We start from the raw sequence: 15,759 nt of genomic DNA, 5'->3' as shown, positions 1-15,759 counted from the left end.
GGTGCACAGACTATAACTAGGTGTCTTCAAAACCACTGCTAGTTATCATCAGAATTCACCCCATCATTTTGGGTCAATGACTGTTCTGCAGAAACTTTCCATTCAGAATACTTACCTTCATTGAAGGCACTGAAATGGCCTGAATTCTAGCCTTTAATGTAGTGGGGATGTGCAGCTGTGAGATTGGGAAATTCAAAATTTGCTAAATTTAACAGAATAGGGGTCTGATTAATGGGGGTCTTGCCTATTGAAAGGCTGTAGGCATTGCAGACAAGGACCTTCCCTCAACTAGATGGAAATCTGTAAGCAGGCGGAGAATTAATTGCAGGATGGAGTTAGGAGTAGGAGATGAGGAAGCTCCAGATATCTGGGTGTGTGCTCCCAACTGTAGGGCTTGGGATGAGTGGGGAAATCCCAAGAACAATGGGGAACTAGTGGGTGGTTGAGGTGTTCATTGGCGATTGGGATTCCAGAGGGTCAGTGGGAGGTAAGAATGGTGGTCAGGGAAGAGTTGGCATACCCAAAGCATGGAGAATTTCTCTGCCCATCCCCCACCCCACAGATGCTGCTTGACCTGCTGAGTTCCTTCAGCTGATTGTTGAAACATAGCAGTCGTTTATTACTGAAAATCCAAGTAGCTTATTATTTTTGCCGTGCAGCAGAGAATCAGGCTTATTATCACTGTCTTATATCACGTGTCTTATATAACGTGACGTATTTGGGAGCAACTACTGAGCAATTGCTGGGTGATGTTCTGCTTGGTAAGAAATATTAATGTCCTTCTCTGAAATCCATTCACTCAGGTCATGGATAAGATGTCAGGGACTGATAATGCAGAGCAGCACTTCCACCTGTTCGAACCGCTCTACAAAGTTGTGGAGGACATGCCTCGACCGCCAGGCTTTCCCCTGAAGAAGGTGCCAGGTAAGAGCAGTGATAGGGTGGGCTGGGGCAGCGAATGATCAAATTGGCATTCATTGTCCCTCCCTCAACACAGTGCCCTGCTGGGTCATTATATCAGACCATCCTATTGGCACATTGTTTTGTGTCTGCAGTAATGTATATCCAGACCAGGTAATTTCAGCAGATTTTCTTCCTTCAAGGACAATAGTGAACCAGTCAGTCTAGCAGTTTCTACTGATAATTTCTGGCAGTTTCATTCCAGATTTATCGAATGAATTTGTATTTGCCATTTCTTTGACTTCATTAAAGAAAATCGCCTCCACTTCTTTTTCAGCCGAAGAAATACAACTGACCTCCTAACCCTGAGTTTCTGGTTCTCATAATTGAACAGCTAGCTGTTGACAGGAATCGTATGAGAAGCAATGTTTCGTGCATTGTACAAACCTGCGGTCACAATGCAGGGCTCCTACTTCTGTCCTCGGGGTTAAACTAAACCTTGCTGCCAAAGGGTCACGTGTGTGTAGGGAAACTTTGTCGGAAATGTTCTTTCCACAGGCACTCACATCCCCTTCTCCCAGTCCTTATCAGCCTACTGTCATTAGATAACAGTTCCCTAACTGGAAAGCAGGTCAGAAGAGTTATTACTTTATTGTGTAAATTAATTACTTAGAATTGCAGGGACTGCAGCTCAGAATCAGACTATGCAGGCTGATTGGCTTCTGTCACTGATAGCACACTGCTTCCATCCCCATTATCTAACCCTTGGAGGATAGCTTACCATTCCAGACTCCCCCTTGTGCTCATTTAGTTTCCCCTTAAATACATCAGTACTGTTTGCCCAATCTCTTCCATGCGTTGGTGACTTCTGTCCAAATCGCAACCATTCCCTGGGTAAGGCAGTTCCTCCTGAATTCGCGATTGGATTTATTAGTGATTATAGCCCGCACAAGTGGAAATATCTTCCTCATGATGCCCAAGCAGAATAAAATGAGCACCCCCCCCAAACTCCCTGATAACCCCCTCCCCCAGACCCAACTCCCTTTCACCCCAACACCATCTCCCCAATCGTTCTCCTCGCTCCTGACATCACCAGCACCTCCGGCCCCATCTTGCCAGTTGCCCAAACTTGCTGTTCAGTTTATCCCTTTATCTTCTCTTTCCTTGGAAAATAGCCCCAAATTGTTAGTTTATCCTCTGTTGTATCTTTTTTTTGTGAATCTTTATTAGCATTTTCCAAAGTCTCTTCATCCTTTCCATAATGTGGAGTCCAGAACAGCTGACAGCTACCCAAATGTGGTGCAATCAACAAGATTTTAATGCAATTCCACTATTTTACAATTCACTTCCTCTGAAAGTGAGTCCCAGTGCATGGGTTCCCTATTTATTAACCTCATTTTGCCATTTTAACTGCGTCATAAAGTTTTACTGCCCCACCAGAGACCATTCTTTGAAAAAGTAGCCCAATTTCATTCCATGACTTGGATTTTCACACAGAATCCTTTAAACTTGTGCTCAAAAAGATTTGTCCTCAAAAGAATGTGTCCCTGTTGAAATTTTCCAGAGGATCTGCTTACACCACCTCTAGGCAGTGTATTCTGGTTTTCAAAAACCCTCTGTATGAAGAAATTTCCCCTCAAGGCTATTCCAGTTTTTTTTAAACTGTATGGCCCCTGGTTATTGAGCCATTTATCACAAGAGAAGTTGTAGTGCTCCATTAGAGATGTGGTGTCTGGTTATTATATGGCACACAAAAGACTCTTTGACCTGCTACAGTGGCAGCTGTGGCCCAAGGCTTTGGACATTTCTGAACAGTGGTCACATATTTTCTTTATGGAGGAAAATAAGGCTTCTGGGATTGAGAGTAAGTTTGTGGTGGGTATTGGTATTGGTTTTGGTTTATTATTGTCACTTTTACCGAGGTACAGTGAAAAACTTGTCTTGCATACCAATCGTACAGGTCAATTCGTAACACAGTGCAGTTACATTGGGTTAGTACAGAGTCCATTGATATAGTACAAGTAAAAACAATTACAGTACAGAGTAAAGTGTCACAGCTGCAGAGAAAGTGCAGTGCAATAACGTGCAAGGTCACAACAAGGTGGATCGTGAGGTCATAGTTCATCTTATCATATAAGGGAACCATTCAATAGTCTTATCACAGTGGGATAGAAGCTGTCCTTAAGCCTGGTAGTATGTGCCCTAAGGCTCCTGTATCTTCTACCCGATGGAAGAGGAGAGAAGAGAGAATGTCCTGGGTGGGTGGGGTCTTTGATTATGCTGGCTGATTATGCTGGCTGCTTCACCAAGACAACAAGAGGTAAAGACAGAGTCCAAGGAAGGGGAGGCTGGTGTCCGTGATGTGCTGGGCTGTGTCCACAACTCTCTGCGGTTTCTTGTGGTCCTGGGCAGAGCAGTTGCCGTACCAAGCTGTGATACATCCAGATATGGTGCATCTGTAAAAGTTTGTGAGAGTCAAAGGGGACAAACCGAATTTCATTAGCCTCCTGAGGAAGTAGAGGCATTGGTGAGCTTTCTTGGCCGTGGAACCTACATGATTTGACCAGGACAGGCTGTTGGTGATGTTCACTCCCAGGAATTGAGGGGAGAGAAAGCCAGAAGCAGGAGGCCTAATTGGAGCCTGTGGGATAGTGTACAGTATTCTGACAGAGGTGTCCTGATTGGGGCCTTGAGAGTGAAGAGATTCAGGCAGCTGAATATCAACTCTTGTGGAAATTTTTAAAAGAAGATGGCAGATGCTATGACTATCTTGAGGACCTGAGTTACAGGAATAGGTTGAATAGGTTAGGACTTTATTTCCTGAAGCGCAGGAGAATGAGGGAAGATCTTATAGAAGTGTACAATATTATGAGGGGTATAGATAGGGTGAATGCATGCAGGCTTTTTCCCCTCAGGTTGGGTGAGACTAGTACAACAGGTCATAGGTTTAGGGTGAAAGGTGAAATATTTAATGGGAATCTGAGGGGGAACTTCTTCACTCAGAAGGTGGTGCAACTGTGGAACAAGCTGCCACCAGAAGTGGTAGATGCGGGTTCAATTGTAACACTTGAGAAGTTTGGATAGGTGAATGGGTGAGAGAGGTTTGGTCCGGGTGCAAGTAAATGAGACTGGGCAGAAAAGCAAGCCAGCATGGATTAGATGGGCTGAAGGGCCTGTTTCTGGGCTGTAGTGCTCTATGCTGGAAATCTAAAATACAAACAGACAATGCTGGAAATGTTCAGCTGGTCAGGCAGCATTTGTGGGAAGGAAAACAGTTAATCTTCCAGGTTGAAGACCAATCATGAGAACTACAATGGAAAGAAAAGAAGCTTGTTGAGATGCAGGGAAGGGGAGATGTCTCTGATAGGCTCACCATAGTTTTACTTTGGGGATAAGCTGTTAATCTAGTCAGTGAGGTGTATAGGAGCAACTTAGCAGTGAGAACATCTTCAAAAGAACATAGGACATGTCAGGAGCCAGGGAGTAACTTGGGAGTCAGGGCTGGGGGCAACAGGGGAGTCGGGGCCCGTGGAAGGAGAGGGGTGATCAGGATGAATGTGGGGGGGGGGGGCCTCATTTTATTTTGATCCACATTAAATTGCATCGCCCATTTCACTGTCTACGTCCTCTTGAAGTCTTCTGCTATCCTGGTCACTCATATGACGTTGCTGATAAAAGAGTAAATGTAGACGTACTCAGCAGATAAGCAGCAACTGTAGAGGGTGAAGCAGAATTAACTCTTCAGGTCAATGGCCTTTTATCAGATTTGAGTACTGGATGAAAAGCTGGTGACGCTACTTAACGTTGAAGTAAACCAGTGTAGACCAGACGGAAGTAGAAGTCTTTCTCAGGCAATATGAAGGACTAGAAGCAAGTGGAAAAAGCAAAGCCTCAGGGCGTGTATTCATGGGAGCACAACAAATCCAGCAAATGGATAAACCCCTGGTCAATGTATGCCTTGAAGAATGTTGCAGGAGGGAAGATTTCACATTTATGTTGATGATTATACTATATTTGGTGTAGGAGATAGCTGTCCAGAGAGGACACTTCAAACCTAAATATAAACAAAATAAATCTAGAAGTTATAAAGGTGGAATACAGATTCAGATTCTGATTCAAATTAGTTCATTGTCATATACACCAGGGTGTAATGAAATTCCTTGATCCTGTGAAGCTCACAGAGTAAACGGTACACATGGTAATAATAAATACAGCAAAAAATATAGCAATGTGGACAAAAGAGCAAAATGGTGCAAAGGTAGTTGTGCAATCTGAAGTAGGGCAAAAGGAAAATGCAAAGTGTCAATACCGGAATAACCATGAGAAGGGGGAATAAAGAGACTGAGAACCTGGCAGCATCACCGGGAATAATAGGGAGGTGAAAAAGGTGATTGTTTCAGGAGTCTGATAGCAGTGGGGAAGAAGCTGTTTGTAAGTCTGGTTGTCTGGGCCTTCTCCAGAAAGTAGAAGAGAGAAAAGGGGAATGGCCAGGGTGGCAGGCATCCTTGACGATACTATTAGCCTTCCTGAAGCAATGCACCGTGAAGGTGGACTGCATGGAACGGAAGTGTCAAGTCCGTTTTGGTCTGGGCAGTGTTACCACTCTCTGCAGGTTCTGTCAGTCCAGAGCAGAGCAGTTGCCACACCAGGTTGAGGGTGCAACCCATCAGGATATTTTCTATAGTGCATCTGTAGAAGTTCGAGAGACTTCTCGTGGACAAGCCGAATCTTCTCAGATGCCTGAGAAAGTACATATGCTGATGTGCTTTCCTTGATCACTGCATCAATAAGGAGGGACCAGGTGAGGTTGCTGGTGATATGGATGCCTTAGAACTTGAAGCTGTCAACCACCTCTACAGCAACTCGGTTGATGAGGACAGGGTTGAGTTCACCTCCCCACTTCCTTAGTTCAACAACCAGCTTTTTTTTGTCTTTGCTGACATTAAGGGCAGGGTCGTCATTCTGACACCATGACGCAAGGTTCATAATCTCTTTCCTGCTACATTATTGTTGTTGATCCGGCTGATAACAGTGGTATCATCAGCAAACTTAAAGATCAAGTTGGCGCTGTATTTGGCCACATAGTCATGGATATACAGAGGGATGGAGCAGAGTACTGATCTCGCAACCCTGAGGAGCACCAGTGTTAAGGGTCAGGGTAGATGAAATGTTATGACCAATTCTAACCAATGAGGCCTGCCGGTCTGAAAGTCCAGAAGTCATTTACAGATTGGGGCCCCAAGGCAAGGTCCAAGAGTTGGAGATGAGCTTATTTGGTATTATGGTGTTAAAGGCTGAGCTGTAGTCAATGAATAGCATCCTGATGTTCATATTGTTGAGGTGATCCAAAGCTGAATGTAGTGCAAGGGGAGATGGTGTCCTCCGTAGATCTATTTTTTTCTAGATGCAAATAGCAAGGGGTCTAGATTGTCTGAGAGGCTGGCAATGATGTGGGCCATTACCATTTTCTCAAAGTACTTCATTGTGGTTGATGTTAGAGCTACTGGTTGGTAGTCATTGTGGAGTGGGAGGAGTTAAAGTTAAAATACTAAAGGGGGAAAGTAGGTTATCCTCTTTTTGAGAGAATAAAGACAGAAGAGAGAGATGTATAACAACAGAGAAAATGCTGCTAACAATGCATGGTAATGCTAGAGTTAACAGCATAAAGCATTATCATGAGGAAGAAATTGGAGTAGAGGGGTTTGGTAATCCCACAATTACACAGGGCAGGACTGGGAATTAATATTCCAGAGAAGCAACTTATAATCTAAGCATATCATAGACATTGAACAGCTTTAGTTCGATACAATTTTAAAGGTGGATCTATTTTTGTAGGAAAGACGGTCCGATTTCAAGAGGCTGTTGGGCAAGATGGTGCCAGTAATAATGAGACACATCAAATGAAAGATGTTCATTCAGAAGATGAAGTCCGTGGATCCAGAAGATGAGATTTTACAGCTGGAAAATAACAAGGAACTTGGAAGGACCACACAGCCTCTAGAGAGCTCCACTGTGCTTCAAAGTGTTACAGGTTACGGCAGCTGGAAAATGAATCAAAGGGAACACGAGGGGAATTTTATCCACCTGAAGAGTGTTGCTTTCTAAAAGATGATACTTGAAACGGTGGAAACAAATTTATAAGGAACTGGGATGCATGCTTGAAGAACAGGAAATGTATTACCAAATGTTGCAAGGCTGTGGTGAAAAAGCAGGGCAGCAAGACCAATGAAGAGGTGGTTTCGACCTGAAATGTCAACAACTCCCTTCTTTCCCCACAGCACTCCCCCCCCACCCACAGATGCTGCTCGACCACTGAGTTCCTCCAGCAGATTGTTTGTTGCTCTAATGAAGAGCTCATTCAAAGAGCCTGATGGGTTTGGTAGCTTTTAAACTGCAAGTCTTTGTGTAAGTCGTAAGAAAAACCTTAAAAAAAACAAGCCACAGTGGATGGAGTTGCCTTTATTGATACTATTGATTGACTTATTTATTTAGAAATAAACGAGGTCCATTATTTTAAGTTGATCTCACTGTTCCTGCTGTGGAACATCTGTATTACTGGGTCAGCAGTTTCAAAGGCTCATTTTGTTATTTCTGCTTGCTTCTTCTACTTGACTTAATATCTGCTGTACTGTAAAAGGCTAGAAATTGTATATTTTGGTTATCATCCAACACTTTAATGTATACATGTATTTCCCATAATATCCATGGTAATTGTAACACTTGAAACATTCATTCATTTCAAAACCACTCTCCATTCTGCAAGAGAAACATGTTCTGTATCAGCTCACAAAATCTGCAGAGGGACTCTGTTTTGACTGGTGAATCTGACGGATTAAGGTTCCATGTCAAATAATCCGTTTCTTCTCCCAAGTTTTCTCTTGTACCATGGAGATGTTGCTTGTTCAGTGATTAAGGCTCAGGAAACCAGTTGTAAATTCAGTTTTTAATTGGTCATTTTTAATTTAAAACAACCATCACCTTGCATTTGAAGCAGTGTTTCCTATATGAAGAACCAGCCTTAATATTGACGTCATGTTCTATACTGAGTGTGCGATTTTACAGCTGGATGAAAGATTGTGATCTGTAACAAGAGAACATGAAATAACTCCAGTAAATATTGGGCAACACCAAGGCTGAAATTAAAATTCCTCAACCCTTGGATAAAAGAGATTTATTTTGGTTTCACACCAACTTTGCTCTTTGGTTTCCAGGCCGTGACTTGAATTGCGCAGTGGACGTAGTTGATACCAATCATTTCACGAGTGACTCGGAGAGCGAGGTCTTCTGCGATGCAGTGGAAGAACTGGACCACGAGAAGGTAAACTAGATTGGAGTCGTTAGAACTCAAGCATCAAGGAAGAAAAGAACACAACAGTTATTGACGATTGAAAATTGTTTTGGAGAAAACTGAGGTGGTTGGTGACTTAGTGATGGAATTCAAATTTTTATATTTCTTTTGGCATAGGAAGCCATTCTAACCATCAAGACAGTACTTGCTTCTCATCCATCAGTCCACTTCCCACTGATTTCCCTGTAACTTATTCTCTTTCACAAGCCCATGAACCACCCTAGTTCTCCTGCCACCTTCTACACCAGAGGAATTTACAGTGGGTATTTAATCTAACAACCAGCACACAACTGGAATGTGGAAAGGAAACAAACACACCCAGGGGATAATCCACCCTGGTCAGAGGGAGAATGTGCAAACTCCACACGGTATTCATTTCAGAACAGCCACAGTTCCCCACCAGCCAGTGTGAGTGATTTCCCTGCTGTATTGCAAAAAGCAGAAACTTGTGTATAAGGAATGGAGACAGTAAAGGGAAGCTGCTTGGAGTGGGTGGTGGGAAGATGAGGTGGATCAATATCTCATTGAAACATGGGCAAGAATATTCATTATATTTACCAGTGTTAAAGAGACCTTCTCCCTGTAGAGTGTTTCTGTTTCAGCTGGTTTGCTTCTTGAAGGGAAGGGTTATCAGACAACGTGCCAAAACCGTGCTGATCTTTCATATGCTATGGTGGGTACTCAGGACTGAGGAGAGTTTATCATTAAATTAATTCCTTTTGAATCAGCAAAGTATGAGATAAGTAGCTGCTGAGCTGTGATTCGGGTATGGTCATGGGTATATTTGTGCTGCCCAGAAGAATGGTAACATGGGATTCTATGAACAACTGAAGTGGCATAGGATTTGATTTGTTTCAAAGGGCCAGCAGGTAGCCTCGCTCCCAAGTTGTCATCTTCAGTCCTGTTTGCCCACTGAGCGGATAGCTGCAAAGTAGTCACCAGGAGGGAGCAATTTGCTATGGTTGAGAACTAAAACATCACAAGCTTCACTTGGGCAATCTGCCAAGGCTATTCCTTCCGCTATATGGTACACAGACAGTCCTAAAGCAGGCCCTGTCCAGCTCACTTCCCAACAGAGGCAAACAGCCACAGTTAAATATCCAGCAGAAGCCGTTATTTTACATCCTCCCTAGATCACCTGGTGTAATTGGCTAAACCTCCAGAACACTGGCACTGTTATACAACCCTCACTCTCAAATATGGGACGATATTGCTGTTTGATATTAAACTTGCAGGGCATTTAATAACATGAATGAAAAGTAAAAGGATCCTGTTCAGCAGGGAAAGTGAGAGCTATATGCATTTCTTATTCCCTTAGGGATTGGTAAAGGACAGTGATTCTGAGGTAATGATCAACCACAATCTTATTGAATGGCAGGACTGGCACAAGGGGTCGACTAGCCTATTTCTGCTTCTATTTCTTATATTCTCATATTACCTGTTCAGGGAGTTTGGAAATGAGCAATAGAGCAGGAATAATCCATTTCACCCCACATGCCTGCTCCACCATTCAATAAGTTGGTGGCTGAACTTTACTGCCATTTTGCTGCAATATCCCCAGATTCCTTTAATGTACAAAAAATGCTCCTGTGAAGTCCCTTGCTTTGTGTAAGGCAGAGCTTGTTATTATTAAACAAAAAAGAAATTGCAGGGCAGATTTTAACATGCGATGTTAAAGAAAATGGCTGCTAGCAAATCATCCACCAGCTGAATCTTTCCATTGACTTTTTTGATGATTTTTTTTCCCTGTTGGAAAGATTTGCCTTCCAGAGTAGCCAGCTCTTTTGGAGCATTTTTATCCAGTTTTCAGGATATGGGTGCCAGCCAGCATTTATTGCCCATCCCTAAATGGCCTTGAGATGATGGCGCTGAAGGACTGTTTGTCTTTCTAGTGAAGGTACCCCTACAATATTATAGGGTTGGGAGTTCCAGGACTTAGACCCAGTGATAATGAAGAAATTGTGATGTATTTATAGTGGAGATGTATGTGGTTTGATATGGTAATCTTCAAGTGGTGGTTTCCCATGGGTTGCTGCCCTTGTTCTCCTGGTGACAGAGGTCATGTGTTTGGGAGATGCTGTTAGAATAGGTGCTGAGCGAATAAATATAGTACATTTGTAGATGATATCTATTGCTTTCTCAGTTTACCGACGGAATGAGTGTTTAGGGTGGTGGATGGGGTGTCAATTGAGTGGGCTGCTTTATCCTGGATGGTGTTGAGTTTTTAGAGAGTTTTTGAGCCTGCACTCATCCAGGCAAATGAAAAGTATTCTATCACAATGCTGACTTGTGCTTTGAAGATGATAGAAAGTCATTGGGGTGTCAGAAGTGAGTCACTTGCTTCTGGAGACCTAGCTCTGACTTGCTTGAACAAGTCCAGGGGGACTTGGGTGTGAGACAGAGTGGGGACATCAGTGTGATGCTAACACTCCAGCCAGAGCCCAATCAAACCGCACAACACAAACACACCTTTGAGTTCTAACAGTGTATTTCAAAAAATAAAGGACAGGATGTGGGTGGGGAATGTTTCCCTTGTGGAAAGGGCTTCCCGTCCATGGTTTCTGGAAGTTCCTGCTGGACAGATTGCTTCGAGGGAAGTTTGAATTTATTGTGGCGTTCAGCAGCGAACTACAGAATCCCGCCCACTGTGTTGGTCAGGTGAATCTGGAGTCATTCAGCATGGGTCCAGCCCAGACTTGATCTCTATGGGCTGGGTGGCCTGGTTTGGCAAACTATGCAGGCTAATGCATGTCCTGCGCTGGTATTGCACCAAGCAGCAACTTTCTCTTTTAAATACTGGATGTCCCATTGAAATGGGACTGTTGGGGCCCAGCTATATGGTGCTTAGAAAGGTACATTGAAGTGCCTGGGGATGGAAGGGGGCCATATTAATTTTGTGTGGTATTGGGGCCCCAGCAATAAAATTATTTTGCGCACCAGGCCCGAAACATTCCTTCCCTAAACATTTCCACCTCTCTTCCTTTCTCTCCGAATATATGGTTCAATGATTCCCTTTGATCAAAAATTCACCTGAAGATACTTTGCTACATTAAAGGTACAATACAAATGCAAGTTGTTGTTGCTCTTGTTGTAATAGTTTTTCCCAGTTAAAATCTATTCTGATTTTGTGACAGAATGTTAGAAGAATGTAATATTTTGTAAGGTTTGGGTAAGGTAGAGAGGAGAGGATTGTGTAGTGCAGGGTTCATTAATACAAGATCGAAGTTAAGTGCTTTAGATCAGACCTCCAAAAAAAACCCTCTAAGTTGTGAAGCTTTGAAATTCACCTCTGGGTTTAGTGTTTGGGGCAAGAATTACAAACAACCTTCAGGTTGGATTGGTTGGATGGATGGATGAAAGAAAGCGACCAATGGGGTATGGCTTTGGGGAGGAAACGTGATAAATCCTGACATAGACTATCTGGTATAACACTTGTACACTTTAATGGAACATTTAGTAGATGAGTTGCTGCAGATCATTCTTATTGTTCTGACCAAGCAGTTAGAACAGTCTGGTCCAGGAGTAGCCCATCCTCCTAGTCAAAGCCCAGGTGAAACATTTGTACTCGTGTAGATGAAGGAAGTGTTGGTTACAGAGATTCTCAGCCAAATGGGCCAAGTTCAGTCATAATGTACATCACACTTCATTTAATTTTCCAAGGAAGCTGGAAAAAATACAGCTAAAACTTCAAAGTAGAGACTCCTGCGGTGTTCCTGTATAATCTCAGAAAAGAGCCGGTCTGCTGATAACCTTTGTTTCTTTGTGTTTTCCAGATTTCAGAGAATCATAGCAGCAGAGTGATTGCGAATGTTCTCAAGATTCTTCCGATTCACAAGACATTGGACACCCTCCATTGGTCCACAGTGTCACATTGAACACTTGTAGGCCAGCTGAGTACCAGCCTGCAGATGAAGAATTGCATCATTGCCAACCGTCGTGTAGCAGTAGCAATGGGGAGCATGCATTAGTTACGGGAACTCGGAAGAAGAAAAAGAGAGTGTTTGCGAGCCCATTCTTGGGACCTGAAGCGCTAGTCAAGGAAACTGGTTAAGTGCAGTGTAACTGCATATGTTTTAACAATCAGTCATGTAAAGAAAGCAATAAGACTGTGACACAGAGATTCTGCAGATGCTGGAATCTGGAGCACACACACAAAATGCTAGAGGAACTCAGCAGGTCGGCCAGCATCTGTGGAGGGAAATAAAGATGGCTGACTTGCTGAGTTCCTCCAGCATTTTGCATGTGTTGAAAATAAGACTCTGTTGATTGCATAATACAGGAATTGAGAATAGGTTACTGGCAGAAAAACAGAGGGTAAGAATAAATGGGGCTTTATTTATTCTTACCCTCTGTGGGGTAATGCAGCATTGGTGATGGGACCCGAGCTGTTCTCCAACTATGTCACTGATTTGAAAGAGGGAACTAAGTATAATATATATTTTGATGTAAGCCAGGTGTCAGCTTGAGTTACAAGAAGGGGAAGCAAAGAGGATTCAAGCAGATTTACAAAGGCAACAAAATGGAGAAGGTCATGGCAGATGCAATACTGGTCTTCCCCAAGATGCGAACAAGCATTGGAAGACTATCGGTATGGATTTGCCAGCTGCTGCAGGCATCTTCTGCCGCTGGGAAATCATTTCACAGCCACATTACTGACTTGTGAACTGTCCAGTTTATAAACAGTTTGCAGGAATGGAACCCTGCTGTAACCTGGCAAGTACTTGTACAATATAGAAAAATGTGAGGTCATCCACTTTCATAGATAAAATAGAAAAGCAAAGTATTTTTTAACTGATGAGAGATTGAAAGAGGGTTGCCCTATGTGGGGGTGATTTAGGCAGACTGGTCCTGTACCTTCTTGGGTTTTGAAGGAGTGATCTTGTTGAAACATTAAAAAAAATCACCTGGGCTTGACAGGATGGATGCAGGGATGATGCTTTCCTTGTGCGGGCTGTCTAGAACAGGAGGTCGGACTCATAAGGGATCGGCTATTCAGGACTCCACCCAGAGGATTGTGAATCTTTGGAATTCTTTATCCAAGAGGCTTGTGGAGGCTCAGGTGCTGAATATATTGAAGATAGATCAATAGTTTTTTGGTATTGAGGGAATCAACAATATGGGGTTAGTGCAGGAAAGTGGTTCTGAGGTAAAAGATCAGGCAAGGGATGAATGGCCTCTTCCTGCTTCTGTTTCTTATGGAAAAAATTTGTGATAGTAACTAATGAGATTGAATCCAGGTCAATCCCATTGCTACAGGTATCTACTTAGGATCAGTCTCTCCCTTCGGTGGCTGATCTTTCATTAGTTCCCAATGCCCAGTATCTGCTGGCATGGTAGGGGCATTTGAGAATATAATGCAACTCCCTTATAATCTAGAACAGGTATCCATGCCTATACACACCTACTCCTTTAATCCCTGTGGCAGTAGATTGAGTCAACTTTAGGTGAGCAATCATTTGGCTTCATTCATAGACTGCTTTATTTCACACAGAAAACATTAAGTGTGATGAAAACCATTTGGCACGATCAGTTCAGCACTTGGACATGAACTGTGATAAAAAACAAGAACACATGTACATTATCCCTTTTGTTGGGGAGGAGTGAGATCCCTTTCTGATTGTTTTGCTTTCGCTAATCCCATTTGTGCACAGTTACAAAAAAAAGAGGGAACTTGCATTTATGAAGTAGCTTTCAAGTCCTGTGAAAACCCCAAGGAACCTGAAGCCAATGAAATAGCTTTGTAGTCACTGATGTAGTCCTCAAAATGGCACCATCCTTTGCTTGTACAGTAGGAATGTAACTTACAGATGATAAGCTCCTCTGCTGCTTCTCTGACTCTTGCGTCTCTGTGGTGTCTTGGACAAACATTTATCAGTATGCAATGCTGGTTGTCTCCATAATAGCCAAGTGTAGGCAACGAATGGGCATTGTTTGCAATCTCTGCCAAGCAATGGTCCAGCTCCAACTGTGCTCATTGGGGACTGAGGACAGGTCTGTCCAATCTACATGTCACTCTTTGGAAGGTTTCTGTACAGAATGCACTTTTGGATACTTCCTATTGGGTCCTATTTTATGTTGCTGGTGTTCCCATATGCCTGGTACCCCTGTCATTCTTGATAGTAATAGTTGTGGGTTTTGCTGTTGGAGCAACCCAGGTGAGTAGATGATACCCATTGTAGAATGCTGTGTGGTGGAGGAGGCAGTGAGTGTTTAGGTTGATGGCTGGGGTGCCATTCAAGTGGGCTGCTTTGTCCTGAATGATGTCAAGCTTCTTATAAATTGCTGGAGATGTGCTCATCCAGGCTACTTTTGCCTTGTAGATACAAAGAGTTTGGAGAGTCGAGGGAGGTCATTCACTGCACCCAGCTGGTTATGAGGATAATTATTGGAAAGGGGTTGGGGAGGCTCCCGTGGATTGCAGCGCAGTTGAATGTCAAGGAACGTTGGTTAGACTCTTGTTGGATTTGGGACAGGAATGTAAGTTGTTATTTACCAGACCGTGCCAGATTGAAGATAACTGAACTGTGTGTCTTTGCTCTCCTTGAGTCTCTCCTGATTTCCCTACTGTTTCCTACATTTTAAGTTTCATGTCATCTGTAAACTTTAAAACTATGCTCTACCTACTCAAGTCCAGCCATCAATTGCATTAAAAATACTGTTGTGTTTTAATGTCGTTCACAAATTTTACAATATACCACATATTTGACAGCGCTTTTGAAGTCCATGTGCATTGCAAATGCACTTCCTGTTATTTCATAAAAGCACAATTAAGTTAGCCAACTTGATTGACCAGAAAAGGTCTCTTCTAATTTTTATTTACTATGTCACATTTGTCCAAATGCCAACTCATTTGGTCCCAGATATATTTTCATATGGTTGAGTAGGCTTTGAAGATGAGGTTAGCAATCATTCAATGGCTTCAGGTGAATCTGTGTGACGCCACCAGAAAGAGATTTCTCAGGCAGGAGTTCAATACGTGGGATGATGTTCTGAACCAGTTGGTGCAGCCAATTTGGCCTGTTCCCATGTTCCTCTTGCGGAGCAGGTGGTGACCTCTTCCCAAGCAGTTGAGAGTTTTTTTTGGAAGGCTGGAGTCAGAACCAGGTTGTGGTCAGCGATCTTTGCAGTTAACCAGGAGGTGCACCTGTGAAAGGTGTCCCAGAACGATTGTCTTAGTTTCCTCACTACTGGCATTAATCTAGCTGGCCTACTACAGGTCCTCCCTAGGTTACGGCAGGCTTCCATTCCTATCAACTCTTAGTAACCCAGACCGTTTACAAGTCGGAAATGCGGCCACGAACTGAGTTCCCACATTGCCAGGAAGACACCTGCTGTCCCACAGTAGCTAGCAAATCCATCTAACCAGTCTCCCAAATGCTCGTTTGAATGTATGGGCTGCACGTGTTGGGCATTTGTAAGCTGGAGAGGACATGTATTGTTGTTCTGCTATTTATTGGGGAGCATAGTGAAGTATTTGCAATGCTCCTGTCTTCTCGCATTATTCCCCTTTC

The 15,759-nt window shown here is 43.2% G+C and overlaps 1 protein-coding gene across 1 annotated transcript in view; it reads left to right on the top strand.

Annotated features, from left to right (window-relative positions):
- Nucleotides 1-815: 815 nt before the first annotated feature.
- Nucleotides 816-15,759, top strand: part of LOC127582826 (acyl-CoA-binding domain-containing protein 5-like) — a 47,045-nt gene continuing 32,101 nt past the window's right edge. Inside the window, exons 1-3 of the mRNA XM_052038392.1 lie at nt 816-924; nt 8,112-8,218; nt 12,039-12,294. Coding sequence (XP_051894352.1) covers nt 816-924; nt 8,112-8,218; nt 12,039-12,294 — 472 coding nt within the window. The remainder of the gene's footprint in view (nt 925-8,111; nt 8,219-12,038; nt 12,295-15,759) is intronic.

Source organism: Pristis pectinata, chromosome 25, assembly GCF_009764475.1.
Source record: "Pristis pectinata isolate sPriPec2 chromosome 25, sPriPec2.1.pri, whole genome shotgun sequence".
NCBI lineage: Eukaryota > Metazoa > Chordata > Chondrichthyes > Rhinopristiformes > Pristidae > Pristis > Pristis pectinata.
This window is presented reverse-complemented; position numbering and strand designations above follow the sequence as displayed.